We start from the raw sequence: 18,809 nt of genomic DNA, 5'->3' as shown, positions 1-18,809 counted from the left end.
CCCTGCTAGGTAGCCCTTGGCCGGCCCAAGTACTAGAGTAAAGATTATCTTTCCTGTATCGACTGCAAGTCACCAGGGACTGATGTCAGATCGTCAGGGGTATAAAGCAAGGCAGCTGACACCATTACTTCAGTTTTTCTTGCCCCGACCTCTAGGAGCCCTGCCCGGAAGGCCAAACTGAGAGATGCCCATAGGTGTAAATTGGTATGAAGGAAACAGAAAGAAATAGAGGGGTAAGGAGGGAGGGAAAACAGGACTGCAACAGTGAATACACTTGAACATCTACATTTATGGTAAGTGTACATAACTGTACTATGTTCTTCGGGTTTCACTGTTGCAGTCATCACTTGTGGGAAGATTCCCAAAGTGGAAGGTAGGAAGGGAAGGAATAAAAGAACAGGCTTGCACTCTTCTAAGTGGAAGCCTGCAGGACTGCAGAGGCAAAGCCTGCTCTGGATTTGGAATAAAGAGACAATTGGTAGTGTTTGGTGAAGGTGTGAACAGAAGGTCCAATTGGCAGCTTTTAGGATTTCCTTGGTAGGAACACCCCTGAGGAAAGCAGTAGAAGTAGATGCTGCCCTAGTGGAATAGCTTCAGACAGGCTTGGGAGGTATTTTTCCATGGGAGGGGTAGCAGAATTGGATATAGTGGAATATCCATTTTGAAATGGTCTGCTTGGAAATAGGTTTCCCCTCTGCCCTGGTCAATCTTTCTGAGAGACTTGGTCCTTTCCAGATAGTGTCTAAGTTGTCTGTGTACATCCAGTGAATGAAGGATCCTTTTCCCCCCTATTTTGAGGGTTAGGAAAGAAGGTGGGAAGATGGATAGCCTGATTAAGTGTCACATCAGATACCAACTTAGGCATAAAGGAGGGGTTAGTTCTAAGAGACACCCTGTCTGCATGGAAGATGATGAAGGGTTCAATGGCCATGAGGGCCTGCAGCTCGGAAACCCTCCTGGCTGAGGTTATGGCCAGCAGGAAGGTGGTCTTTCAAGACAGGTGCTTCATTTCTGCTGAAGCAGCTGGTTCAAAAGGGGGAAAGGTCAGTTTTTCCAAGACATAGTTCAGGTCCCATGCAGGGGTGGGTGGCCTTCTGGGTGGTCTGATGTGTGATGCCTCTCTAAGGAATTGTTTTAGCAGGGGGTGGGAGAACAAAGGTTGCTCTGTATGGGAATGGGCAGAGTTAGCTGAGGCATGAATTTTGATGGAAGAGTAAGATAATCCGTTTTGCACTAGCTCCGCCAGCTAGTCTAGAATCAAAGTGAGGGTGGCAAGGAAGCTGCTTGTACCCTTAGTTTGGCACCAGGCATTAAATCTTTTCCATTTTGCAGAGTAGGATTTCATGGTGGTGGGCCTCCTCACCTCCTTAATGATATCCAGGATCTTCTTGCTCAATCGTGGTATGGTATCTGCCTCTGGGGTAATAAGCTATGTGGATAGGCTGAGCGTTTGCACATTGGAATGTAGTACTGACCCTTTTTCTTGGGTTAGTGGTCCGTCTATAAGAGGCAGGTTCCTGGGCGGCTCCTTGGTCAGGCTGAGTAACAATGGGTACCAGTGCTGCCTGGGCCAATTCAGAGCAATGAGTATAGTTCTTGGTCCTTCCTCCCTGGTCTTTAGCAGTACCCTTGGGATCATTGGCAAGGGGGAAGACGTAGACAAACAGGTTGCCCCAGTGGAAGGAGAGTGCATCCACCTTCCAGACTCCTGGGTGGAACTCCCTGGTGCAGAACTGGACCAACTGTCTGTTCTCTGTGGATACGAAGAGGTCTGCCTCTGGGGTCCCCCATATTTGGGTGATGTTGAGAAAGGTGTCCCTACAAAGCTGACATTTTTGGGGGTCCAGGACACTTCTGATGTGGTCTGCTAGGGTGTTGTGCTCCCCTGGGATGTACTGGACTATCAAGTAAAGGCCCATCATAGAGGCAGTCTGCCAGAGTAAAATGGCTAGATAACAAAGGGGGTAGGAGTATGTTCCCCCCTGCTTGTTGATGTACCACGTGACTGTGGTATTGTTTGTTTAGATTAGGTGCACCCCTGATTTTAGGTGGCTCTTGAAGGCTGTGATAGCCCTGTGCACTGCCATCATTTCCTTCAGTTTGATGTGGAGGTCTAGGTCCCTGGGATCCCAGGTGTTTTGGGTGCACATGTCCCCTAATTGGGCCCCCCAGGCTGTGTCTGAGGCATCTGTGGTGATGGTCTGGCCATGGGGATGAATGAAAAATGGTAGGCCCTTGCTCAGGGTACAGACTTCTTCCACCATAGAAGTTCCTCCCTTAAGCAGGGAATCAGAGGTAGTTGTAGCTCCAGTGACTGAGAGTGTTGACACCATAGGTTTTTTAGGTACCATTGCAGTTTTCTCATGTGTAGTATGGCCAAGGGCACCAACAGGATGCCATGTACCCCAGATCTTGCAAGGACTTCCTTGCTGTGAGGCGTTTCCTGTGAGCTAATTGAGTGAAGTATTCAGGTAGAAAACTTTTGTTTTTCTGGAGAGTGGAAGGCTCTTTGGGTGGATGTGTCCAGGAGAGCTCCCAAGAAGGTGATCTGTCCTGTGGGCTGCAAATGGGATTGTTCCTTGTTGATGGTAAAGCCCAGAGATGTAAGGAGGGTTTGGACAAAGTTGAGGTTCTGCAGGAGCTTTTCTATGCTGTCTGCCTGAATTAGACAGTTGTCCAGATAGGGGTACATTTGTATGTTTTCTGCCTGCAGAAGGCAATGACAGGGGCCAGGCATTTGGTGAAAACACTGGGAGCAGTTGATAAGCCAAAGGGCAGAGCAGAGAATTGAAGGTGTTTTGAGCTTGCCCTAAAGCAAAGGAACCTTCTGCAGGATTCCCATATAGGGATATGGAGGTAGGCATCCTTCAGATCTAGGGTGACTAGTCAGGCATTTGGAGGCAGCATAGACAAGAGTATTTTGAATGTTGACACTAGTAGGGAAAGGTTTAGTGTGGATAGATCTAGAATAGGGTGCCAGGTGCCCTTTTTCCTGGGCACCAGGAACAATCTTGAACAAAACCCCTTTCCGGCTTGTTCCTGAGGTACAGGCTCCATTGCTCCTTGAGCACAGAGTTTCTGAATTTGGCAGAGGTCCTCTGATCACTGATTTGCTGGTATGTCTGAGCACCCTGTTAAGCTTGGGTTCTGTCTGAATGAGAATCTGTATCCTTGGGAAATGATTTCTAGGACCCACTGATCTGCTGTGATGGTTTGCCAGTTGCCTTTGTAAAGGGATAGCCTTCCTCCTAACCTTGGGGGGGGGGGCAGAGGGGGAGGTGGGGTCATTGTGAGTCCTTAGGGTAGGGAATGGACTTAGAACTCCCTGCCCTGGGGGTTGTAGAGGTCTGTTGTCTGGGCCTCTGCTGGATTTGTAGCTGCTGCCTGGGGGGCCTATCTCTGTGCCCTTTCCTTTGCATAGGCTTGGTTTGGGAAGGAAGGGACCAGTGTTAAGGGGGGAGGTGGGGTCATTGTGAGTCCTTAGGGTAGGGAATGGACTTAGAACTCCCTGCCCTGGGGGTTGTAGAGGTCTGTTGTCTGGGCCTCTGCTGGATTTGTAGCTGCTGCCTGGGGGGCCTATCTCTGTGCCCTTTCCTTTGCATAGGCTTGGTTTGGGAAGGAAGGGACCAGTGTTTGGTGGGAAAGTTCCTGCTGAATCTGGGAGGTTGCACCTGGAGGAAATCTTTTACTGTCTGCATTGACTTGGCCTTATCCTCCATTTTCTTAATCACCTCCCCTACCTTAGATCCAAACAAGCGGCCCTTTATCTGGGGGGGGGGGGGGGGGGGGCATCTAGGAGTTTCGATTTAACATGATCAGGCAAGGCTGCTCTTTTAGCTATGCGTGTCTCCTGTTGACTGATCCAGAAACAACAGGCCTGCTAGAAGCTTCTAGGGCATTGAATCCACAGTGTAGAGAATGCTTTGCCACTTGAGAGCTGGAGTGTAAGAGCTCTCACAGTTCTCTGGTAGTAGTACTGTCTAGTAAGGAGGAAATGTTCTGCTTTAATAGTTCCAGCGTGTGCTGTTGATATTTAAGCATATGGAACTGGCATTTAGGACCTCTGATAACTAAGGTAGCAGAGGTGTATACCTTTTTACCCCATCGGTCTAAGGACCTGCTATCCTAGTCAGAAGGTATTGGATTTTTGGAGAAACTGGCCCTAGCCACTTTGGGCCCCTAGGTGACGATTTCTGGGTCAGCTGCAGAGTTCTTGAATAAATATTTGTCGTGTCTGGCTCCTTGTAATATCTGTCAGGCTTTCTGGGTGCAGGAGATAGGGCATCAGGGGGTGAGGCTAGACTCCATAAAGACATATTCTACCACCTCCAAAATGGGAGGAACGGCTAAGGGTTTATGCTGGTGTAGGTCCAGAAACTCTCTTAGTCTCTTCTTAGACTAGGGGTAGTCCTGAGGTTCCCAATGGAAGTGTTCCCGGAGGATATGTAAGGTTTGTTAATGAGAGGTCCTCAAGGGGGATGCAGATGGGATGGATTCCTCTGCATCAGAATCCCCAAAGGTAGTAAGGGGCTGCTGATTTGTCAGTGTCAGGCTCGGAGAGCATTTTTGGGGAAAGGTCCTTTTTCTTTTGGATGGGGTAGTCCAATTACCTTGGATGAGCGTGATCAGATCCTCAGCCATCTTAAGTAGCTGCTATGACTGAGTAGGCTGGGCCTGAGGAAGAGGGTGACTGGGAATCATGGAATGAGTTTTTCTAGGAGTGGCCATGCTTTTAGGCCTCAGTGTTTTGATGGGTCTGGGTGCAGCTGTGGCTGGCAGCATGGCAGTCTGGCTTTGTCTGACATTGGTTATCCGAAAGGCTTCCTTGGAAGCCGGTGCCTGCACAGTGGCTCCGGACCCAACCCACAGGGCTGACAACTGAAATCTCGGCAGGGGTAGTCTGATCCGGCGGTGTACTGGACTCAAAATGGGTCTCCGTAGAGGCCTGCAGTGACTGTGTGGCTGTCATCAGGGGCTGCGTAGGCGCCTCACTGAATTCTGCTGTGCTAGTGGCTGACTTTAGGTTAGAGTCATCTGTAGGCCTAACCTTTTGTGGTCTGTCCCTTTCTTTGTCTTTTCTCTTTATGGGGATATCCACTGAAGGCTGACCGATGGATGCCATTTCGTACTGAGGAGGACTCTTCTTAAAATGTCTAGCTACAAATTCGGCTCTGCGACAGATGTTCCTTGCGTTAAATAGAGTGCAGAACCAACATCTGGGGACGTCGTGGTCTGGGCCTAAACAAGTTACACACAGGTTATGGAAGTCTCGGTGTGGTATTTGTTTTCCACAGCGGAGACAATTGTTTACTTTTTCGGACATCGGTTAGTGCAAGAAAAAGATCCTCAACAGGGTACTTGGCATTAGTCATTTTCTTCTTCAGTCTGGCAACAGCCGACCGACGCACACTCAAACTGCTTCTGCTTCAGGCTCCACGGCAAGAAAGACTGATGTAATGGCGTCAGCTTCCTTGCTTTATAACTCTGACGACCTGACATCAGTTCCTGGCGACCTGCAGCCGACACAGGAGGGATACTCTTTACTCTGGTATTCGGGCCGGCCGAGGGCTACCCAGCAGGGATAACCCACAAGTGATGACTGTAACAATGAAACACGAAGAACATCACTACATGGAGTTCTAATTCCCTGACAAGAATTTTACTGGAAATTCATTTGAGGAGAGGAGTTTCTGCAGTATCTTTTCATTATGTACTATAACTTTCTGTTGTACAGTGCAGAGGAAAGACCTCTGCACAGTGGACGTTATCTTTATGGACAGAGTGATATATTCAGGCAAGAAAGGTGATAGCAATTTCTGATTCAGATTAAGTCCATTTATTCTTTACATCCTTGCTTTTAATGGAAGGAACACTGAAACATTTTAAGGGATAATCACAAATGCCCGTGTAAACCAGGGACAGGCAGGAGGTTTAAAAGTGCAATTTATATACTTCCTTTTGTGTTTTTTTTTTCCAGATCCACTTGAAGACAATGCCTGCTTTAACATACAGACTACTCACTGGCCAGGAACAGCCAGTTTACCTGTGATGCTGAAGACCTATCCAGCTGCAGTCCAGGACTGCAGATAATCCAGCATGACATGGAAATTGGTGTGAATACAGAGGAAAACCATTCAAGTGTTTGTATTGCTTGTAAATGTGCCTTACATGAGTTAACCCTTGCTGTTCTGCACTGAAACATACCAGCTTTCTTATAGAATTACATACCTCAATAAGAACATTCTAAACTTTTTAGACAAAGCTAGCTAACTGCATAATTTTAATGAACTATTTAACAAAAAAGTATTAAGTACAGTTTACACAGATAAAGTGGTGCATGATGGAGAAGGGATGCATTCCATCGTTGGTGCTTAATGCAGAAGTTACTTACTTTTGCCAAGAAGCATTACATCAGTTTGAGTTAGTTTAAAATAAATTTCAGGTACATTTGAGCAAATAATTTCAGGTTGGTTTTGTTGTAGCCTTTTATGTGTGCCTTGGCCAATAACAAAAAAGTGTGTGTGTGGGGGGGAGTGATGGTTACAATACTAATTGCAGCTCTTTAAAAATATTCATATTACTGAATGATGGCTCTAAGAGCAAAGTTGCCTCTCAGCAAGATATCCAGTAGTGACACATTTTTTTTGCATTACCCATACTGCTGACATCATCTTGAGGCTCTGTACTGGGTTTCAATCAAGTTAGTGAGATATAATTAAAGCCAGCACTCATGAGTGCAGACTTTGCAACTACTTGCTGCAGTCAGTGAGCCACACTGTTTGACCCTTCTCAGAATCCAGTGATATATTTTAGGAATTCTGGAACTTTGCCTTTACACTGAATGTATTATATATGGATTTGTAAGTTAGGAATTCACATTCTTCTTGAATTTGAAGTGCAGTTACAGCATGTTTTACATTTTTTTTTGGGGGGGGGGGTGTGGAGGTGCAAAGCTCCCTGCATCACCATGTTAATGTAGTCAATTCCAGATGCACCTTGTAAAATGGAATTTCTGCCCCCTCAGTGAATCCAAATTTGAGTACTTTTTTCTCTCTTGTGGCATCGGCGAAAACATATCCCCCTGTAGTGGATTATGCCAAGTTCTGGACTTCAGGTAGCAAAACTGTTTTGCCCTCCAAGTTATTCTCTTTCTTTCTTGGAAGATAGAATTAATGTCCTTAATTGTAATATATTACTAGTGTAATAAAATCATTTCCCATTATTATGTTGTGCATCTGTTCTGTTTTTACAAATTTGCAGAGAGGAAGTTTGACTTGGGAGCTCTTAAACTAAGTCAGAATAAAATCTGCTACACAGATGACCCCGACTATTAGTCAAACAGCCTTGTCACATCAGAGGTCAGTCAGCTTGCATGTAGGCTGTATTTTCAGACAGTTTAATGCAAGCATGTTAACAAGGGATACTATGATTTTTTAGGAATTGTCAACATCATTATTTAGTCATAAAGCAGTGCATAGCTCTGAGACTGCCAACCAGCTGCCCTAATCATTGGCAAGGTGGATATTTATTTTATGTTGTTTTTTTTTTTTTTTTTTATGAACCCCTCTTAGGACCAGCATCTCTGCCTTATTCTCAAACATCCTCTATCCAGGTAACCACTGTGGCTAAATGTATTTAAGTAATCTGATCAGGTCATACATATGATTCAGGAAGTTGACATTCTTAAGGATGTCCATCAGTTAAATCCTGTGATTAGACTACTTAAGCATATAAAGAGTTCAAGTTGGTTTTTTGTTTTTTTTTTCTCTCCTTTACAAGGATCTGTAAGTGGCATTTGAAGAAATGCAGCTGATAAATAAACTTTTCATTTGTTTGAAGTGACAAACTGTACTAGTTTTGTTAATTAAAGTATGATCTTTAATACCACGTGTGTGTCTGTCTTCAGTTATTTAGAGAAGCAGCCAACGTGTTTCCACAGCCTCACATTATTGCTGACTCTGTGACTGCATCTCAGCCCACACAGTAAAATAAACTTTCAGACCTGCTAGTGACCTCAGCAGAAAATGGACAGTGGTTTCTTCCTTTCAAAGGTAGACCAAGAAACTGGTTTGTCAACTGGCAGTACATTGGCTTTCTAAAATGTGACAGTGGTGTTCAGATTTGGGGCATGAATCATAAATCTTGTGATTTCATTTACTACTACTTGTAATCTACTGCAGTTATAGAAGGCAGTACCAGTAATGAGAGATGAGACACATTTCAAGCTTGTTAAAGAATGCTAGGGTCCTTTTAGTTTCAGGGTGTTCACATATGGGATACTGTTTGGAATGTTCCTAAAAGTACCACCGATCTGTTCTAAAATCATTTTATCAAGAAAGATTATAAAGGTCAGATGAGGGTAAAACCAAAAGCTGAGGCATTTGTATAATTTTACTGAGAGCAGAAGCCCCCCCCCCCCCCCCAAAAAAAAAAATTGTCACAGCAAATAACTTGAGTACAAGGATGAGCAATTTAGGAATGGCTAATTTTAGGGAGAGGATTACAGCAAGAATGAGGATGTCAGGGCCCATCCAATAAGGGTAATGGTACTCAATGCAGTTCTTTAGTTGTTCATCCAAGTTTTGGTCCTCCTCCAACAGTGCACCAAAAGAAGGTAAAAGAACTCGGGTGGGTCTGTCACAGAAGATGGCCTTTCTTACAGATCTATCATTGTAAGTACCCAGTCTTATACAAAGAGGCCTTTGCTGCTAACCTTTAGGAGCAAGTCCCTGTAGGAAAATAACTTTCATAACAGTGACTTCAAAAATAATGTCCAGCTGGTAATGCCTTACAATGTTGCTGAAGTATGATTAGAGGGCTGTTGTACAGATAACATCCAACATTGGGATTATGTTGACTTTTTTTTTTGGGGGGGGGGGTTAACAGTTGGTGACTGCCCAGACACACTGTGCCTTAGGGGTCATCTTCCCATACATCTTATAATATATTATAAGTGCAGTTAACTAACCACACGAGAGTGCTATGTTTGTACCCTTCCTATTCAGTCACACCTTAAAGGAAGCACCTGGTCATGCTTTCTCAGTGAAATAATTCTGTCCACAAAGTATCCAAGTTATCTAGGGACATCAGCACAGGGGAGATAGTACTCTACCCGATTTGTGTAGACAAGGAAGACAACGAGAAAACTGACAGAGATTTGTTTCTGTAGCCACTGTAGGCTTAAATGCTCTTTGCAGAAAAATCAGTTATGCAGATTTCATAGAAACAGCCTAAAGTTCTGATTTCTTTAAGCAGATATCAGCATTTCAGCATGAAACAAATATCCCATAAGGGAAATGGGAATCTCGGGGGGTGGGGGGGGGCACTAAGTTGAACAGCATCTCACAAAAAGGACATGCACCTTCAGAGATAAGAATTAAACATACATAGCTGATATTTCTGACCAGTAACAGAGAAGCTCAGGTACTGGTAATAAGGGTCCAGGCCGTGGTTCATTGCCCTAATAGAGAACCTAATACATTTCCCCTTATACATTTTGAGTGAACAGTTCAGGGCATGACAGACTCCACTGTTCTAGAGATGATGTTGGATTTTACGGCCACTGGACTTGGAACATCCATGAAGTTGACTTTATATAATGAAGATCTAGGTGACTCTTCCACAGTGGATGATTTTAGGATAATTTTGTATTTCTGTGGTCAGGCAAATGAGGAAGAACCTTCCCTTTGACTGTCTTCACTAGGACAGAGACAGTCAAGGAATAATAGCTACTGAAATGTGCCTGGTATTGACAGCAAATTCCTTGAAGTCCCTGGGTAAGTGATCCTGCTGGGATAAATTATAATTTCCTGTTTCATACCACTGTTGGGGCTGTGTGACTTACTAAACTTTTATATGGTACTGCCTCCTCTGTGGCTTAGCAGTGCAACCCCTGTGAAGGATGGAATTTCACTCCAACACTTTGTGAGGATTTGACTAATTTCTTCAATGCCCATAGTGTTTCTAAATTTTCAGCCCAAGCAAAATGCATGCTTTAAACATAAGTTCTAAATAGGACACCTCAGTGGTGTTCATGATGAATTAAGTTGCAGACTGAGTTCTGGTGGCTAGCGGTGATGGACATTGTTATGCCATGTGATTTATAAGATTGCCTAGACTTGAGAATCGGGATGCCTGGGTTCTATTCTTCTCTTACAAAGAGCCACCAGGCAGCTTCTCTGCAATATGCTGTAGTTCATCTGCTATGTCTTCTTGGAAGTTCACCAATTGGTGCTTAAATAACAATTGGAAGGGTACACAAGTCTGCTTCCCAAATCGTTTCATACCTTGTAACTCATTTCTGAGGATGGAGAGATAAGCTGTGAAGAACAGGAGCCCTCTATAAACCTGATGCCAAAATGGTCACCTGAGGCTTTGAGTCTTTTCCCACAATGAGCACACACTTAGTTGACCAGTTTTAGGACCCTTAATCAGTTTTGTTGAAATGATATTCACTGGAGAAGGCAGTATGGCTCCAGTAATCTCAGCTGAAGAGAAAATAATATATACTTTGTGAACCTGTCTGCTCTTCTTCATTAGTTACATGGTTTTCCCCAAACTTAGGATTATCTGAAGGTGACGGAGAAGAGTTTTAGCCTTCTCTATCATCTGCATTGTCATTAACTCATTCACTCCAGAGCAGCTCAGAAAAAGCTGCCTGTTTAATTCCACCATAGGAACAACAGTGCAGCCTGAGTTCATTTTCAGAAAATCCATTTGTAATACCATACAGAAAACAAATGATTATAACTCTTTATAAGAGCTAGACTAAAAATGTAAATGCGAAAGTTGTTCACCAGAAACTGACCTTTCCAAAAGTGTAAATGTTGATAGTGCGTATTAAAGTCATTATTAAATATTTGGCAAGGAATGCTGATATTGTGCATATTTTTTACCATTTTGGAAAAGCAAAGCACAATATCTTGGTCAATTTACCATGTAGACCCATATGTATTTAATTTGTTTGTATAAATGTCAGCTTTAAAATGATACCTTAACCATTACTGTGTGATGCTCCTTCATGGAGATATTCACAGAAAAAAATATGATTAATATAATATTTCTCAAAATTGATAAAGCATAATATCTCATCACCTGTAATAGACAGAGGATACATATCAGTGTACAAGTTGTGTGTCTCAATGTCATCTTCAAAGTGATGCATCATTTGTCATCACCATGCTCCCTTGCAAAGATATGGGTATAATTATGAGAAGTATTGGAAATGTATAATTTTCATATCCAAGACTAAAACTGTAATATCTGTACAGTGCACACAGTTCTTTTACCATGTTGTAAGGAGTAACACTGTCTTCAAAATGAGGTATTACTTGGCACACTTTAATGTCCCCTTGCAAAGTTATTTACCAAAATATGAAAAAAATCATAATTTCCATAACCTAAGTCCAAAACAAATTTTGATATCTGTATATGTGTACACCATACATTCATAGTTCTTTTACCGTGATGCAACTATCAATACTATCTTCAAAATGAAGTATTACTTGGCACACTGACATGTTCCCATGCAAAGAACCAGAGAAATCAATCAACAGCAGTATCTAGCATTATAGAAGAGTCAGCACAGTTATCTGGAAGACAGGTTCAATCTCCAAAGCATAAGTAGTCAAGCATTTAAAGTTCTGTTCTTGGGAAACTCCAGTAGATTTAGCAGTATGGTTAACATACACTGTTCAAATACTTATGGTTGCAATCGCTATAACTGTATTTTAAAATTCCACATCCTACATGTTCCTTCAGCAGCACTGTAATTTTCATAGCAATCATCACTGTAATCTTCATAAAAACACTTCCATGAAACAAAAAAGGTCTCTTCATCTGATGCCATTCATTTATAAGCCACCACATATTCTGTATACCAGTGGGAATGATACACTTAGTATTTGGGAAGGCATGCGTTGGCTACTGACACCGAAACTAGTGCAGCAAAGGAAGAAAATCTAGGGGACACATTATTAGAAAAGCAACTTGAAACTTAAGTCTAATCGTATGCATGAACACAGCTGGTCTAAAAGTGCATGAAGCCCACAGACACCCCTAAATATTTAAACAGATGTCAGAGATTTTACTACTGTAGCCACAGCAGGAAGACTAACACAACATGCTGTTATTGACAAAAAATTATCACAAGAACGGTTTCAAATATCTTCAGCAAAGAGACTGTTCTAAGTCAAATGTTTCGGTGAGAATCTCTCCAGAGAGATTTTGCAAGTGTATAGCAATTTAAAAAGTAATAACTTGTGAGCTATAACTAAAACTGACAAATCTGCTTTGATACATAAAAGAAACTCTTCCATATATTCCCTTCCTAGATACAGCTCTAAATCAAAGCTATTGAATAGTAAACTTTTCTTTACTAGACTTCCAGTTCACTAAACTTTACCGAATGCCATCACATTAGTCCACACTTGTTAAAGCTGCAAATTGAGCAGGGTCTATGAGGAACAGAATGCCACATTCTCTGCCCTCTAATGTTGCACGTCCTTGGGAATCTCACACTGACCCCAGTCACTTTACTCAATAGTCCACATTCACAATCCATTTTATGACTACCACCCCTCCCCTTCACATTTCTTTGCTCCCTTTGCTAGCTTACAGCTTCCTGTGGGCTGCACACCCCACTTCCAAAAGAAATTAAAGCAAAAAAGTTCATAAACACTACAGCAAATCAGGCAGTTGTGACTTTCCATGTATCAACACATGAGCAAAATCTCCCTCCGAACTTCTTAACCGTGCTTCCTTCCCTAATGTTCAGACTTTCTCACCTAAAAGTGTGAACACGCTTTGCCTCTCCTTAGGAAAAGAGGATCAGTTTTTCACTGGATGATGTGTAAAGGGGTCTTTTCCTGTTTTGGCTACAGCATTCACAGCAGAGTTCAGCCTCTCAAGGACCAAATCATTGATGTGCAAGGCAGGGAAGTGGCGGTGGCGTGTATACACAGGAACTGATCATGTCACCTGAATTTACCGGAGTCTCTACAGTAGAAGTACCGGATTACAAAGTTAGGATTGGTTTTAAGATGGTTTATTTTGCACTTTATGCTGAAGCAGTCATAAAAGTGAAGGTTGTAATGCTTCAACGTCCTTTGAAATACCATAGTAGGATTCTGTGTACAGTGTCCCATTTTATATAAGTTGCTGTCTTTTTACAAGAAATTTAATGCTTGTTTTAAAAAGGAAGGTAACCGAAATGAAAGCAAGTAGGGACATGGGTTCATAGTTGCAACACAAATATGGCTAGCATTGACAGGGATCTCTCACAAAGAATTCACCACCTCCAGGATACACTTCCCCTTTCTGCAAAGCAAATAATGTTTGTAATTTAAATAAATGGATGGGAAATCTGTTCTGGATAGGGGGAATAAATGGTTGTGCCTAGGACTGAAGTTGCTAGCTTTCAAAGGTTGTAATTTCTTAACTGCCTAACACAGATTTAGGTATGTTTATCATGTATGTGTCCAGCTTGCTGTGATCACAAGAAGATACAGAGTGCATATCAAGCAGATTTTCTTTAAAAAATCAAATGCAACATTATGCTACCCCACACTGAAAACTAAGTTGAGAAGGTAACTGACAAAGTTCAGGCACTTTTGCAGCTTAGTTTTTAACAGTTCAGTTAAAATGTGACTGTAAAATTACTTGTGCTTGTGGAAGGCAATCAGGGGTAACAGCTTGCAATTAGTGTCTTCTCATGGCGTGCTGGGTGTTAAGCACAAAGGTGCCATGAGAAGGTATTCGGGGTTAATGAGTTAAGGCTAGTCAATATTTCCTTGAGACACATTTCCAGTAGATATATCCTAGGCCTCTTGGAGAGGAGGTCAGTCTGAGGAATCATCACCCTTTTGGAGGTCTGGCTTGGAAAGATGAACCTTATAGATGAGGAACAGAGGGGTGAAGGTACCACATTAGTGGTACAGAATGGAGAGACTAAGGAATGTTGCTAACTGCAACTAAATGAAACAATACTGCTGGAGACTCCCTATACCTTTCTCTCAAAAAAAAAAAACTGAAATTACATACCTCTCTTTCTGTCTTAGAATATCAGAAAGTACTCAGTCTTTCAAACTATGCATATAGGATCACCTAAATAGTAATTGGAGATGCTCTTGCACCTCTCCTGTTCTAACCTAAATGCTTCAATCTCATCCTCTTTTCCTGGGCCTCTTTCCTCTCTACTCACCAAATGGCTCCCATATTCTTCTTGATAATAACCAGTCTGGCCTACTCCTCTTTGTACTTCAGCATTTCCTCTACACATTGTCAGCCTCACAGTTTACCATAAACATAAAGCTTTGTAACAAATTGCATTGTATATCAGTCAATCTGCTGTCATTTTCTAGTCCTCAAATGTAACATTGTATAACAATTTTATTCTACTGTGCAGTTTTTACATATCAGGTGTAAAAAAATCTTTATCAAACTGTGAAAACCATACATCAACCTAAAATGTATTATCTGTTATTTTACTGTTTACTCATTTTATTGTGGAGCTTTTCTCCTGGGCCTCCGCTGAAAAGGGACGCTTCTCTACCCAGTTGGACCATCCTGGTAAACTGTAATAAGTAAATACGTTCTCCAATTGGCCTGAAAGCTCTGAACATTAAAGTAGTAAGGTTTACTTTCGTACCAACACACATCCAAAAGGCCATCTTTAATAACCACAATACTTGACAGACTAATGTCAGTAATTTTGTTAGAGGAATAAATGCCAACTTGAGGAAACTCTGTCCAGGACTGATACTTGAAAAACCTTCATGCTATAAACTAGCACTGCTGCACCACTGTCTGCCTACTTAAGTAGACTAAACATTTTCTTGGAACTGATAGCAAGCACTGGATGGCTGATATTTGTAATAGGTCTGAGGGAAGACGGTGTCACATCCACAGAACTATCAGAGCAGTAGTGGCAGTCCTAAATGGAGTCTGAGCTTTGATCATTTATATGGGGAGGTAGCCAAAACCATGGTGATCTAATGGTAAGATTGCTGCCTCATGCTTTTGCATTCTGGGGTCAAAATTTTGCATGTTTCCTTATGACTGTTTTCTTTGCATACTCCAATTTCCTCCAAAAAAAAATGTAGATTTATTAGCTCCACCTAAGTGCTTATGTATCCAGTATCTACCATTACCCATGTGGACCAGGTAATAGCTAAAAAGGTGCTGAGGTACCGTTTCACTTACCTGGTTAACAAGTAGTGATGATGAATTTCTGATAAGAGGTGAGATAAGATGGAAAGCAATGGTGTGGAAGGAAAATAGATACCTAAACCTGGGAGGAGTCCCCTAGTTGGACTTCACAGCCTTGGGGGACGGGAAGTCTGACTTATTGTTAAGGGTGTCACACAACAACTGATCTGGTATTGTTTGCTCTGTCTGGCTTCAACCTGTGGTACTTTGGATCTGATACCAGTTAATTCTAAATTCTTTAGCCTGTTTAGTTTTGCCTCCTTTACCCTTAATTCTCCACTCCTCTATCAACTCCCCAGATCTGGTTTGTCACCATTCATTCTGCAGCAACGTTTTTCTTTTAGAGAAGTTAGAGCAGTGTTTTGGTGCAGTCCGTCCTTCCCTTACTCTGAGTCATTCATTCATTGTTTGTCTTTAGAGAGATATGTAGCTGAGTGTAGTTGTATCATTACTTTTCCCTTCCTCTTCTTTTGTCTCTCTCTCTCTCTCATTAAGTGTTGAGGGTCATTGTTGATGGTTGTTCTGTAGCTTAGCTAATGTTGGAGATGGGCAAGGGATTTTAAAAAGTGCATTTCCTGCAGGCACAAGTTGCCGTCCCAGGACACATACTTGAAATGTGTCTATTGTTTGGGTCCGGGGATTCTGAATGCTGCATTTGTGAGAGCTTTGGCAGTCAAGCCATTAATGATTGTAGTAGTGCTGAAAGGGCTTCTACCCTCAGGCTCTTCTGCTTCTGGCTGTGGGGTGGCTTCTCCCCCCTGGATCCTAAGACTGGGTCCGAGAAGTCCTGATAGCAAGACTCCAGACATGCCAAACGGGAACATAAGTGGTCTTTTTCAGCTTCTACCACTAGAACTGCTCCTTCAGGTTCACCAGATCGGAAGATCTCCCAACTTTCATCTCCTCCCCCTGCCATGGCTCAGACGACATCCCAAACATTTCAGAGACGATTGCTTTTGGTGCCAAAACCAGCAAAACTGCTTCTCCCACTCTAAGAATTCCAACCTCCTTCTTTGTCAAACAGGTACCTTCAAGTAGGGCAGCTTTCGCTTTTTCCTAGCACCCCGCCTCTGCAGCTGTCAGTCTTCCCCTTCTTTGCCACAGTTCAGGGCCTCTTGACTGTGATCCAGCAAGCAGGATCCTCTTCACATAGACCTTCCAAGACCTCTTCGGTGGCTTCTCCCATCTGCTCATCATGGTTGGTGAGCAGCATCAAAACTGCTGCTCTGAAATAGCTGATGGTCCTTTTAGCAGGCACAGATGCAATTAGGCCTTATCCGATTGAGTCTGGCACTGTGACCCTTAGCTCCATTCTTCTGGCTTCCTCCCTCAGCCCCTTTGGATCTGAGGTCTTTGGGGCTGATTGAGTTTTAACCCTCCAGGTCAAATCCAACACATTGGCCATCTTTGACACCGTCCTTTTCCTTAGTAGCCTAGACAACCATTGGCATCTCAGAGCCATGACATTAAAGCTGGAGTTTCTGGGTCAGGGTCAACAGTTACTGCTTCAGGATTATCACTTCCTCACAGTGTTTTGTATTTGGACAGCTCGGCTCTGATCTCAACATCTGGTCTGGGTACAGCCCCTCTGGTTTGGGGCTGTCTTTGGTACTCTCAGGTTCCAGGACCCTCAAATTTGAGAGGCCCGCCTCAGCCTTCGACTTCTCCAGTTGACACCTACTCCCAGTTTTCATCAGTTCCTTTGGCCAGTCTCCAGTCTGTCATTGTGGCAGGACTTCCAGACTCTTCTCCTTCCTCCCCTGCTTCATCCAGACAGGAGGCTTTGGGGAAGAGAAAGTGTAAGAGGAAACGGTTGAATTCCCCAGAGAGGTCTGTCACTGAGGATGATGACCTCGAGGAAGGAGAGGGCTCCCTTAAGTTCCTGCCTGATGACACCTCTTTCTAAGATTTATTGGAACTTCTTCAATGTGGAGTCTGGACCACCGAAGCCCCCTCTCCAGATGAGTCAGTATTTCTGGAGGTCTTTGGTGTAGGCTGAAACACATCCTGGGTGGTTCCCATCCATGTGCCGTTATAGACCTGGTATCCCAGGAGAAGTGGAAGGAACCAGACACAGTTGGAGACCATTCCTAAAAAGCCAGGTAATGTTCTCAGCCCCCCCCCCCAAAGACAGGCCTCACTGGAGTATGTCAGTGCCATTTATGATTGCAGCTCTGTATTCAGCCCCCCCCCCCCCAAAGTGTTCCTATGCCTCATCCACTTTTGCATTGAGAGCACTTAAATACTTATGTAATTTGACAAGGCTTCAACAAGATTTAGTGTCTGATGTGTCAAGTACCCTCAAGACACAGCATTCTCCAGATACTCAGAAAATGCTTGACACTTGGTTGTCTACCTTGGTTTCCATTGACAATGTTTCAGTGAGACCTGTCTCGAATGTGGCTGATGGAGCATCTTACGTGGCAGGCTCCAGGATTGGAATATGACGCCATACTTGGATGCATTTGTGCAACTTTGTGGACTGTTTCAAAGCGTCCTTCAGCAATGCCCCTTTTGGCAGGTCCTCCTTGTTTGGGCCCAATATTAACGACACTGACAAGGTGTGAACAAGATGGGAATACTCTATCCGCTGTCAGAGTACACTTTTCTTTCCCCAGCACACCTTTTTAAGGAATCAAAAATGGGGTGGGAGTTATGATGTTGTCCTTCTCATTCTTTTTCACTGATGATTTACATAGTCGATCCTTGGATCCGACTCAGCTGCATTTTCCAGACTTCAGATCCTAATTTCAAGCTCCTCCCTCTAACCAACATTAAGTTGACAAAAAATGAAGTAAAAGGCTAGACCCTTTGTGGGTAAAGTCGGAAAGTGGACAGGCTTTGAGTTTGGTCTTTGTACTTTCAGAAGCAGGTTTTTCTTGTCAGCTGGTGCAGAGTTTAAGGTTGTGAGCTTTGTTCCCAAGGTGCAGAGTTTCCCTCCACTCTCGTGACCTTGAGCAAGCTGTGGTTTGTTTTGATTGGCCACCTGGTAAATAAATGGATACGTTTGTTTTTACAGCAAAAAAAAAGTGAATATTTTTGTTTGGATTTCTCAGTTACAACAGTCCAGTTGTTGGTACCTTCAGACTTCATACTCTATAGAAAATTCATGCAAATGTGCAACCCATTTAGTAACTTTGTGTTTTTCAGGAGAGGTATCACCTTGGTGATACCCGTCATTCCTTCTTTTGTGACCTTGTTCAGTTTTTATTGCTGTGAAGAGGTGGAACACCAGATGTCAGTTGTTCCCTTAGGGGTTCATACCCCCTCCTAGGAGGGTCAAATATCTGAACTAAGGTACAGGGCTTTGGATCCTAGCCCTGGTATCAGAAGGTCATTGGACTTCCTCCAGATCCTAAGCTCTCCTCGGATCTGTTGGGTGTGGGCCTTTTCACACTTCAGCTTACTCAAGTTTAATCGGAGCCAAGGTTTTTCAGATCTGATTGGCTACAACTTCCACCTCAAACCTTTTTCTGATCCTGGGCTTGGGGTCTGACAGCTCCACTGGGATCCTAGGCTTAGATAATTTGTTTGCAAGGGGAGCTCTTTTCAGATCCAAAAGTTCACTGGATCCAACAGCCCCTCAGTTAATTGTTTTTTCT

At 43.1% G+C, this 18,809-nt stretch overlaps 1 protein-coding gene across 2 annotated transcripts in view; it reads left to right on the top strand.

The window, feature by feature from the left end:
- Nucleotides 1-7,887, top strand: part of APBA3 (amyloid beta precursor protein binding family A member 3) — a 675,569-nt gene extending 667,682 nt beyond the window's left edge. For both annotated transcript variants that reach the window (XM_044053886.1, XM_044053885.1), the window contains exon 11: nucleotides 5,978-7,887. In XM_044053886.1, coding sequence (XP_043909821.1) covers nucleotides 5,978-6,049 — 72 coding nt within the window. In that variant the 3' untranslated portion in view covers nucleotides 6,050-7,887. The remainder of the gene's footprint in view (nucleotides 1-5,977) is intronic.
- Nucleotides 7,888-18,809: the final 10,922 nt, after the last annotated feature.

This window comes from Protopterus annectens, chromosome 13.part0 (assembly GCF_019279795.1).
Source record: "Protopterus annectens isolate FY-2018-M chromosome 13.part0, PAN1.0, whole genome shotgun sequence".
NCBI lineage: Eukaryota > Metazoa > Chordata > Ceratodontiformes > Protopteridae > Protopterus > Protopterus annectens.
The sequence above is the reverse complement of the archived record's forward strand: the minus strand, read 5'-3'. Positions and strand labels throughout refer to the sequence as shown.